We start from the raw sequence: 11,507 nt of genomic DNA on the forward strand, positions 1-11,507 counted from the left end.
TTACTTTGTTGCATTTCCCCTGTATGCCATATAGAAACAATGTATTCCTTCAGTCATGCAAATGCTACATCGTTGCAAGCAACAAGTCAGGGAAAGCAGATCCCAGGAGTCCTGGGGCACCACTGGTGATGACACTTCCCACCACCCGAACAGTCAGGAGTGGCCCCGGGGCTGTTAAGACAGCAGAGCCGTGTAACCGGGCTGGGCTCACCACAAACTGGGTAGACAACATGATCCCAGCTGTTCTCTCCTGAGCCCCCAGGGGCAGGGCCGCCCTTAGTCACAGGCCTTTCCCCAGTTGCCGGCTTCACTTCCGGAGAGTGCCCAGTGCATCCGGCGCTCAAGCAACCCTGCACACCCCAGCCAGTGACCCCGGCTGCTGGCGGGAGGGGGCCACACCCCCCTCTGTGCACAAGAGCAGGCTGCGGGAGCCACAGGACACCGACACGGGGCAGGGCGCCTGCTTGGTACCGAGCACACGGCCGACCCGGGTCCGATCCCCGGCATCCCATAGGGTTCCCCAAGCCCTGCCAGGGGTGATTCCTGAGCACAGAGCCAGGAGCAAGCCCTGAGCATCGCCGGTGTGACCCGGAACACCAGAGTGCATGTCAGAAGGCAGCAAAGCTAGGATACGGCCGGGAGCCACACGGGGCCGCTCCGCCCGGACAGGGCTCTCGTACCTGCCGCCTCACCACCACGAGCCACTGAAAACGCAGAGGGACACTGGGCCAGGAGGGTCAGGAGTCCTGGGGCAGAGCCCGAGGGAAGACCTCCCTGTGGTCTGGGGGTTTGGTCTGCGGGGCCAGAATAAACCCGTGTTTCCCAAAGAGCGCTCAGGACGTGCACATTCGTACGCTCACGCACACACACCACCTACCTCACGACTACCTTCGGCAGTGCTCAGAGCTGACTCCTGACTCTGTGCTCCGGTGCCAGGCAAGTGCCTCAGCCCCGTTCTACCTCCCCACCGCCACCCCACCCCAATCCAAACAGATCAAAGGGCTGGAGAGAGGGCGCCCGGCAGAGCAAGTGCCGACATCACTGGGCTGGGAGTCAGCTCCCAAGCACTGCCGGCTGCAGCCCCCAAACCAATGAAGAAATCCAGGGGCCGGAGAGAGAGGACAGCAAGGAGGGTGGGTGCTTGCCGGGCAGGTGGTCGACCCAGGTTTGATTCCAACACCCCGATATGGCCCCCCCGAGTGACCTGCCAGGAGTCAGCCCTGAACACAACCAGGTGTGGCCCCAAAACAAATCTAAATTTTAAGCTGACCTTAAAACAGCATTAAGGGTTCACCAATAAGCAAAACTCAGTTGATCTACAAAACACTATAGGTCAGAAGGGGGGCAAGGCCCTACTCCCAGGGCACACGCTCCGAGACACAATCCGATCCGTTCAGCTGCCATGAGAGGGCGAGGGGGTCACCAACGCAGTGCTGGGGCAGAGAATCCCCCCTTTCAGCCAACTACACCTCACACTTGCTCCCCGCCCCCTGCCCCCTGCAACACTACCAGAGTTGCCTGGACCCACGCACTGGGCACGGATCCACATAGGTCCACAAGCAGTGCTGAGAGCTGGGTGTGCCCGTGCCCCACAGAGCAAGCTGCCAGAGTGGGGGCCCCTAGTCCGCCCCCCATGGGGAGGCGGCAGCAGGGTGCCTGAGAGTCCACGACTGCGCCAAGCAGTCCCCAAACGCTCTGAGACCACGGGCCTCCCTCTGTGCTCCGGGGGGTGGGCTGGAGACATCCCACACCGTCTCCACGAGAGCCGAGGGCAGAGCAGGGAGAAGGCGTGCACTTCCCCGCCCGGGGCATGCACTGGAGTCACAGAGCGGCGTGCGGGGCCCAAGCGTCACACATCGAGAGGACGTGAGACCTACAGACACTCCCGGCACCCGCACGCCTACTCGGGCGCCCATCGGCGACTCCCCATATCCTCCCGGGGGGACCGGATGTCGGGCAGTGGCACTGTCATCAGCACCCAGCACTGGAAGCGCAAAGGTACTAAGCCAGTTGTGACAGAGGGAGAACTTGGACGCAGTCTGGGTCCCGGCGATTCTCGCCAACAGGACCGGTGGTTCGACGATGGGGCAGGGATGCTCAGGGGACCGTGTCTATTTTCTTTTTGTTTGGGTCAAACCCAGTGATGCTCAGGGGACTACAGGGGTGTCGGGCACTGAACCCGGGTCAGCACCCGCAAGGCAAGCACCCTGCTCGCTGCATGGTCTCTCCAGCCCCAAAGTCTATTTTCTTTTTGTTTGGGGGCCACACCTGGTGCTCAGGTTACTCCTGGCTCTGCACCCAGGAATCGCCGAAGACAGCCGAGCTGCCCGCAGGCAAGCACCCTCCCCACTATACGATCTCTCCAGCCCCAAACTCTGTTTTCTGAGTACCCAGTGGGGCATCCCTGGAAGTTTTGTAACCACTGCATCAGAAGTGAGTGAGAATCCTTGGCACCCAGCGTAACCCAGGTTCCATGAACGAGACCCGCTGCCATCAGACAGGCTCCAGCAGAGTGAGCGACCGGCCCTACTCACCGCTGAGGGTCAAGAGGCCAGCTCTTCCCGACAGCCTCTCGTGTCAACTCTGCATTCACTCCGGGGGAGGATGCCCTCTAAATCATGCTGGCGTGGTCTCACCGTGCCAAGGGAGCTGAGGGTCACACCCGACCCGGAGCTCCACAAACACAGGGCCAGCCTCAATCACCTGGCTATTGGGGGCTGGAGCAATAGCACAGCGGGGAGGGCGTTTGCCTTGCAAGCGGCCGACCCGGGTTCGATTCCCAGCATCCCATAGGGTCCCCTGAGCACCGTCAGGAGTAACTCCTGAGTACAGAGCCAGGAGTAACCCCTGTGCATCGCCAGGTGTGACCCAAAAAGCAAAATAAATAAATAAATAAATAAATAAATAAATAAATCACCTGGCTATTAACCCCCGAAATCAGAGTTTGGAGGTGAGAGGTCAGGAACCCTGGAATCGACATATAGCAACACTGGGAATATTTCTAAGAGACTCAACGTTTTGGGGTTTTGGGTTTGGGGGTGACCCCCAACCATGCTCAGGGGTTACTCCTGGCTCTGCATCAGGGATCATTCCTGGCAGGGTTTGGGGGATCACATGGGGTGCCGGGGACTGAACCGGTCAAGGCAAGTGCCATCCCCACTGAACTCTCTCTCCAGCCCCGAGACTCAACGCTCTTAGTCTTCTAAAGACCCCTGAGCCCGGGTCCTGGAGTCAGCACAGAGGCTTGGGCACGCAGCCACTCCAGCCTCAATTAACAGCACACGATCCCCCCAACACTGTTGGGTCCAGTCCAGGTGCCCCCAACACCAGCGGGATGGCCCAAGGGTGCCCAGCTGCACTGAGTCAACGGCAGAATGGCTGAGATGCACGGGGGCCCCTGGAGCTCCTGAGCACTGTCTGGGAGATGGAAACAAAGGGAAAACGCCCGTGATCCGGGCCAGGCATCCAAGGGTTCCAAAAGGTTGTCACACTCGTGCTTTTCATGTGGGAAGCCCAGCCTGATCCCCTGAGCACCGCCAGGAGCAGCACCTGAGCACTGAGCTGGGAGTAGCTCCCAAGCACCACCAGGTGTGGCCCTCAAACAAAGCCCCCAAATAAAAGAAGCACGTCCCTCACCGGCGAGCCCGCCGCTTCCTCACACACGGCGGGTGCCCGGCGCCCACTGCCTCCTAAGTCCGGGGCGGAGCAGGGACCCACACCTGGCAGCCCCTGGCCTCTCCCCACAGGCCAGCTCCTCCCACCCGCCTCCTCCGAGGCTCCCTGACCGCTTCCTCTCTCTCCAGTTGCTGGGCTCTCCCGGCAGTGCCCAGGAGACCACAGGCGGTGGCAGGAACCTGACCCCACGTGGCGGCCACGTGCCTGACCGCCTGGACTCCCTCCGGCCTCTCTTCAGCCTCCCTCAGCCACACCCTGGAGGGCGGGACAACTGGGTGTTGGGGATGGAGCCTGGGCCCCTCCCCAGAACGAATGTTCAGTTTCCCACTGAAAATGGAAACCAAAGCGCCGGGGACCCCTCGGGCACAGCCCCCACACTCCCGCCTCCGGGACCACGGCGCCGGCTCCCCACGGCCCCCCTCGGCCAGTTACTTTGCGATACAAAATGAGAATTAGGTTTTTGGGTTTTGTGCTTGGGCCCCGCTTGGTGGTGCTCAGGGCTTACTCGTGGCTCTGTGGTCAGGGATCACTCCTGGAGGGACTCGGGGGACCCTCTGTGGTGCCCAGAGATGGAACCCGGGCCAGCCGCGTGCAAGGCAAACACCCCCCCACTGTACCTCTGCTCCCACTCTGAGCAGCATCCGTGCCCGAGGCTGATGAGGCAGTACAGTGAGCACGACTTGCACGCAGCCGACCAGGGTTCAATTCCTGGCACCACACACAAGCCCCTGAGCACGGAGGCAGGAGAAAGGCCCGAGCACTGCCAGGTGTGGTCCACACCCCCCTTCCATCCTAAGTAAATAAAAATGCATTTAAAAAATAAAGTCTTTAAAAAAAAAAACTAGCCCCAGTTGTGGAAAGAATCTCACCCCACAGGCTAAAGCCAGCCCTGGCTGTAACCCACACGCACCTGAATCCCAATCGCGAGTAACCGTCCTTTCAGGACCAACTCAAGCAAGCAAGACCAGCCCCGTAAGTCGCCCTTATCTCCCGCAGGCCGTGGTGGCGGCGCCCGGCGCCTGTTAGGAAGCTCTCACCCGAGCAGGCGAGCCCGCGGCCCACGGCCTGAGCAGCAGCACCTGCCGGTCCTCCCGGAGGCTGCAAACCCTCGAGTGCTCAACCCTCCGCACGGGGGGTCTGCGAGCTGGGGGCGCCGGGGCCCTGCACCCCCGAGCGGCTCAGGTAGTATCTGTGACGACTGTGGGTTTCCTGGTTTGTCTGGGGCCACACCTGGTGGGGCTCAGGGCTCACCCCCTGCAGGGCCCCAGGGGGCCACGTGGGGTGCTGCGGACTCAGCCCATGTCCGCCGTGAACAGGGCCACACCTGATGCGCTGCTGCGTCTCCCCTGCTCAGCCTGCGGGTCTGTGCTCGGGGGGCCACCAGGGTTCCAGCCCGAGGAGCCAGGGACGCCCTGAGCAGGAGGACACAGGGCCCAGCCCACCGGGGGCGGGCGGGTACGGGCACAACTGGGGGGGTCACGCCAGCCCGAGGGACGTCTCAGCAGAGTAAAAGGGAAACAGAAAAACTGGGGCGAGGGGCGTCCGACACCCCCACAGCAGGCCGGAGGCAAGAGGCCGAAACACACCAAGGCCGAAGCTTCCGCTCAGATCAAGGAGAGTGCTGAGCGGCGGCGACGGGCCTGGAGGGACCACGGGGCCCAGAGCGGGGCCGGAGCGGAGGCGTCCCCAGTTCCGTGAAGCCCCAGGCACGGCGGGACAGAGGCGGAGGGACTCCAGAGCTTTCGAGCTCAGATCCAGCACCTCCGGGGGGGGGGGGGGGGGGGGATCAGATGCCTGAGCACACACGGGCCTGGGGTCCCGCACCAGGGAACCTGGCGGCAGGGAGCCCCGGGCCCAGGGAACTGCCGCCGGGAGATCCCTACTCAAAGCGAGAGGCGACAGTGTCCCTCCAGGAAAGGGCCAGCGAAGGAAGAGCTGCTGAAGGCTGGGGCGGCGCCCGGCTCCCTGGGACAGTGCTCTGCAGAGGGCGAGGGGTGCAGGCTGAGAGCCTTCCTGGAGGGGTCAGACACTCCCATTTTCTCGTGGAACCGCCTGAGCACCCCGGGACGGCTGGGCATAGTCAAGCTGCCTGCAGGCTGCGGGGCGCTCGCCCGTCTACACCCGCGCCCCGAACCCTGCTCTCAGCGAGTCTGCACCGACAGCGGGGACTTCACGGCATCAGTGCCACGCGCCACACGGGCCAGCAAGGGCGGCGCCCACAGCAGAGATGCCCGGGTGGTGCCGCCTGCCCCGCAGACCCTGGCTTTCTCAGACGCCGGAGAAGGCGAAACGCCGGTCCCTTCTCAGACGACTGCGTGAGCACCGGGCAAGCAGGGCTGACCGTGAGGTCAGGACGCAACCGCAGCTGCCGGGGCCGAAAACTGCACTCGGGGCCTCCCCTAAAGCCCACGAGCGAAGGCCTTTCCTCGGGGGCCTCAGTATTCTCCGGAAGGGCAGTCACTGCGGGCAACGTCCAGCCTACGTGACCATCTCAGTGTGCGGCCAGGGACCTTGCAGTGGCCACTGTTCCCCCAAGAGCATGCTGGGAAGAGACGGGTTCTAGGCCCCTGAACTGGGAAGTGCCACTGTCGCCTCTACAAAGGTCTGCTGCAGAGCGGCCTGGCCCCGCCCGGCAGGCACCACCTCCGGGGGAATGGGGGAACGGGGCTCCCGAGGTCCGCCTCAAGGGGGGCAGGCCGGGTCTGTGGAGACCCTGCAGCGCCTCCGGGTCCAAAAAGCAACCCTGCGGAGTCAACGCAGCTGCCACCTGCGGAACCCAGGAACAGGGAGGTCGGGCCAGGCAGTGCTCAGGCCCAGTTCGGGGAACCCCAAGTGCTGCCGGGGATGGGATGGGGGGGGGTCACATGCAAGTCCTGGACCACGGCCCCTGCACTATCTCCCCAGCCCAATTTTTGCATTTTTCAAAAAAAAGAAACAAAATTCATTTGCACTAACTCATCCATCATGTCCAGGAGCCCCCAAGTGGCTGAGACGGTCGGGGAGGTCCAGCTGGCCGTGGACCTGGGCGACCCAGCCTGTGTGGGTCCCCGTGGCCTTAGTGTCCGGAGCCAGCCCCTCCCCAGCACCTCGCCAGAGCGATGCTGGGTCGCTGCCGGCCAGTCGGGAGACCTGGGCTCGGTGTCTGAGAGCTCGGCATCGTCCCTGCTCAGCATCAAGAGGCGACGGACGTGACTCCTGAAACCAAAGCCTGCTTCTGCCCTTGTGGCTTCTCTCCCGACAGGTGCCATCGCCAGCGAGCACCCACACTACGATCCCTTTCACGCGGGCCTGCTCGCTCCCTGCGGAAACACCCCCGCCTTTCAGAGCACCTCTGCAGACTCTCTTTCGACCCACCACCATTCTGAGAACGGGCCGGCAAAAAGGATGGGTTCGCTCTGCTCAAAGCGTCCAAAGGAGATCCAAGGAGATTCCCAGACACCAGGAGGGAAGCGAGGTGGACGGGGGGCAGGACCCCGCGGCCTCCCATCCCAGCAGCGCCCGCGCTATGCTGGCCGTCTAGACGGGCCGGGGGCTCCCCAGACCACTCCCCGCCAGCAAGCAAGCCTGTGCGGGTTCCACGGCCAGTCACGGTGAGCGGGGGCCAGGGAAGTGGAGGGCCCTGAGCACAGTGGTGCGAGCAGCGGGCACAGAGGCTGGCGAGGGCCCTGCAGACAGGCACGATGATCGGGGGGCACGGAAGGAGGGCGGTTAGCAACCACTTCAGTGAAGAAATGCAGTTTTTATTTCCACACACCGAGGAGGAGGTGGGAGCCGGACGTCAGCGTGTGCGACGGAGCGGAGCAGAGCCACTGTCGTCGTCCCCGGCCCGGCCTCGGGAGACGCGAGACAGGCGTCACTACGGGCAGACAGCAGTTCAGAGCTCTAACAATCCACGCTAGCCCAAGGCAAAGCTACACGGAAACCTACAAGGACCCACAAACCTGTCCGGTTTTGTGTGTTTCCTCTCCTCCTTTGGCTCTTAAAGACCATCAAGTCCTCGGAGATAGGCTCGACCCCCAGCGGTTAGCGTCCGCACGCGAACACACTCACAGCCCTGTCTCCAAGGGCTCATGCCTGCTCCAGTCAATGGCGCATTTCAGAGCTGGGCACGTGTCCAGTGAAGTTTTCTCTGCTAGTAGTGACCGGCGCTGCGGCAACAGTCCACATTAGGCCAGCATTTAACAGAGGGTGTCCGAGAACACGAGTTCGACCACTGGCTCGAGAGAAGCAGAGTCTTCTCAGTGGCTCAACATTCACGTTAGGTTCAACTATGAGCCTTCGGCCGACAGAGGGGCCGCACGCTTTGGGGCAGAGACTAGAATTCTTCCGGGATACAGAAGGCCAGCAAGGTGCTTGTCACACAGTGGCACAGAGCGAAAGCCATTGCACATTAGGAGCCAGCGAGAAACACAGTTGCGGGCAGAGTGACGGGAGGGGAGCTGGATGCACGTTCATCCCAACACCGCGGAGGGCTCCCGAGTCTAAGAGAGACGGAGGAGCCTCACTATGAACTGTCCTGGCGGGCGGCCCAGGCAGTAAAGGGACGAGCCATCGGGGAAGAGCTTAGGTGGAACCACAGGTTTGGAAAGTTCTGGGATCCAACACCATGTCTACAGGAGCATCGGGGTTAAAGTGAAAAGAGTCAGGATCTGGGCAACAGGTAGGGATCCCTCCCCTGGAAGAGCGGACAGAGATGGAAAGACACATCTTCCAGTGCAGGCCTTCTTCTAACACGGCTTTCTGTTAGGAATCAAGCAGTCATTAGTTACAGCCCGGCTTGCAAAGAATCAGTTAGTACGTCTGCAACTAAACCGGAAGCACGGCCGGCTCCGAGACAGCGGCCGGGAGGGCGCGGGTAGGCTGGACGCACTGGGCGCTCGGCGGTCACGCAGCAAGGCCGGCCCGGGTCTCGCGGGGTCCGCCTCCCGGCAGGTCCCGGGCTCCCGCCGCAGGGGGGCCGCGCGCCCCCCACCCCCGCTCCAAACCCCCTCTGCCGAACGCCGCAACCTGCGCCTTGCCGCGGCCGGCGGCCGGACCTCCCCGCGGGGCCGGACCTCCCCGCGGGGCGCGGCCCCGCGCGCCCGCCCGCCCGGAGGGGCCCGCACCTGCGCCGCGTCTCCCTCCCTCCCGCCCGCCCGCCCCGCCGGGGCATCCCCCGGGCCGGGCGCCCCCGCCCCGCCCCCTGGCCCTGGGGCCGGCACGAAGACGGGCGTCCTCCGAGTTCCCGCGGCTCGGGGGCCCCGGGCAGCGCCCCCGCCACCTCCCCGCGTGAGCCGCGCCAGCCCCCGCCGGCCGCCCGTGCGCGTCGGGCCCGGGCCGGGGGCGCGCGAGGGGCCGGGGCGTGGCGGGCACACGCGGGGCCTGGGCCCGGGCCCGGCCGCCCCGGGCCGCCCCCCGCCCGCTCCCCCTCCTCCCGGCAGGCCCGGCCCCGCCTCGGGCGCTCGTGCTCCCGCCCGCCGGCCGCGCCCGTACCTGCCGGACCCGGTGCAGGGCGTCCACGAAGCCCTCGGGCTTCATCCCCACCGGCGCGCTCTGGCCCTGCACCAGCTCCGCCATTCCCGCCGCCCCCGCCGCCGCCGCCGCCGCCGCCGCCGCTCGGCTCCCCCGTCCGGCCTCCCGCTCCGCTGGGGGACCCGTAGCCGGAAAGGGAAAGTCGCCCCACTTCCGGCGGAAGGGACGCCGGGGCGCTCGCCGCCCGAGGAGCCGCGTCCGAGGGGCGGGGCCGGGGCCGGGGGCGGGGCGGGGCGCGGCGGGCACGTGACCGCGCCGGCCGGAAGCGGGGGCGTGGCCTCGGCTGGCACCGCCCCCTGCGCTGGAGCATCCGCGGGTCGGGACCCCGCCCGGCCCCCTCCCGGGCCGTCCGCGCCTCGGGGCCGTCGGGGACGTCGTGCCGGGCCCCTGGACGACCGGATGTGCCCCGAGGTGTCTGCACACAGCCCGGATTGTGACTCTCCCCTGGGCCGTCCTGTGCACCCCAAAAAACTGGCCCAGGCAGGGCCCCGGGCTGGGACTAGGGGGGCTGGTACCGGGAGGGCGCCGGGGAGGCAGCAGCACCCGGGACCGCGGCACGGCATGTGCAGAGCCCCGGGCCCGAGTTCTCGCGCCGTCATCAGTTTGCACGCGGACGGGCGAGGGCCACACCTGGGGTTGCCTGGCAACGCGGCGCGGGGAGGACGCGACCCGCCGCGGGCCGGCCGGGTGTCCCCTTACACCTTGCGTCACCGGCCTGGGGACTCCGGGGAAGCAGGAAATACCGCGCGAACATCCCCGCTCTGTGCCTGCCGCCGGGTCAGAAGCCGGATTGCGAGAGGACTTGCTCGGAAACTTCGAGAAGACCTCGTAGCGACGGGGTAGCCAGGCGAGGGGACGGACACTGCGCTGGCACATGCTTGAGTGTTGGATGTGAATCTTAGAAATGGGCCAGCAACGCCCACTTCCCGGAGAAGGACCAGGGCTTTGGGGCTTCAGGGCACGTACAGGTCAGGGGTCCCCCTGAGGTTAGCGAGACTGTCCCGTGAGTAAGGGTCCGAAGAAGCCCTTTGCTGCCCAGGAATTGGGTTGTAGTGGAGTCATCTTGAGTCGATGAAGGAGGTTAGGGAATAAATCAAATCGAGCGTGTCTTCGCTCCGTGATCCCTTGTGTCAACCTGGGAGAACTTTACATTCTGGAAACAAGTGTGAGCTGAGGCTCAAATTTGTTTGTTTTGGGGCCACATCCAGCGATGCTCAGGGATTACTCCTCACGGTGCTCTAAGGAACGAGATGGGATTCGGGGGATGGAACCCGGGTTGACCGCGTTTGTGCAAGACAAGAACCCAACCGGCTGTGTTATCTCTCAAGGCTCTGATAATCGTTTTTCTTTTATGATCCGCAGAGATTGAGTCTTATTTTTTTTTCTTCATTCCTTGAATTTGGCACATAGTAAGTACTTAGGAAACTTTTTAAATACTAATTGGAATACTCACTAGGCTACAGTGAAATAAGAAAGCTCGACAGAGTTGCACTGTTGCATGCATTAGAGGTATTTGACAAAAGTGTACTGTTGCGCGCTGGAAGATGGTCACTTTTAGAGAAAATGTTTCCTCGTGGAGATAAGCTCACATTCGGCAACATCGTATAAAGTGTCACCACCAAGCAAGACTGACCCGCGCCAACACTTCTCTTTGTGGCCAACCTGGGGTTGTCACACGTTTAAACTTGGCTCTGCTTGCAAAAAAATCAAGGCAAAACTTCAAAATTTTAGAAATAGGATGATTCTATTAACCTAGTGCCCAGGATACTTGTATTTAGAATGTAATTTTAAGAAATATCTGAGGGGCTGGAGCGATAGCACAGTGGGTAGGGTGTTTGCCTTGCACGTGGCTAACCCGGGTTTAATCCCCAGCATCCCATATGGTCCCCTGAGCACTGCCAGGAGTAATTCCTGAGTGCAGAGCCAGGAGTAACCCCTGTGCATCGCCAGGTGTGACCCAAAAAGCAAAAAATAATAATAATAATAATAAAATATCTGAGGTGTGTTGATTCATCCAGATGACATGTGACTCTCCCTTTGATTATAAATAATGATCATGGGATTATTAGCTCACGTGTACGGCACACTCCAAGGTAGAATCCAAAGGCCTCAGAAGGCCCACAGAGAAAGAGAAGGTTCTGGTTCTCCCTTTCTTGCTGGCTGAGTCTTTGGGGGCCTCTCGCTTCTGGGACCAGAGAAGAGGAAGAGAACAACCCGCTTGGCGCAACGGTTGATGTTCTACTGCTGCCTTAGCTTTGCACTCATCACTACTGAACTGAACTCTGTGATCAGTGCTCTCTGCCACCTCCCCAGGACTAAAA

At 62.8% G+C, this 11,507-nt stretch overlaps 1 protein-coding gene across 8 annotated transcripts in view; it reads right to left on the minus strand.

Annotated features, from left to right (window-relative positions):
- FUBP3 (far upstream element binding protein 3) overlaps positions 1-9,311 on the minus strand; it is a 34,474-nt gene extending 25,163 nt beyond the window's left edge. For 2 of the 8 annotated variants that reach the window (XM_055136109.1, XM_055136090.1), the window contains exons 1-2: positions 9,148-9,288; positions 6,631-8,415 (exon numbers count right to left, since the gene is read on the minus strand). Coding sequence is in view for 4 of the 8 variants with exons in the window: in XM_055136070.1 (XP_054992045.1) it covers positions 9,148-9,231 (84 nt within the window). In the remaining 4 variants the exon portion in view is untranslated. Of the gene's footprint in view, positions 1-6,630; positions 8,416-9,147 lie in introns of all 8 variants that reach the window. The other 6 variants (XM_055136070.1, XM_055136084.1, XM_055136075.1 and 3 more) reach the window with 4 other exon arrangements.
- Positions 9,312-11,507: the final 2,196 nt, after the last annotated feature.

This window comes from Sorex araneus, chromosome 1 (genome assembly GCF_027595985.1).
Source record: "Sorex araneus isolate mSorAra2 chromosome 1, mSorAra2.pri, whole genome shotgun sequence".
In the NCBI taxonomy this organism is placed as follows: Eukaryota; Metazoa; Chordata; class Mammalia; order Eulipotyphla; family Soricidae; genus Sorex; species Sorex araneus.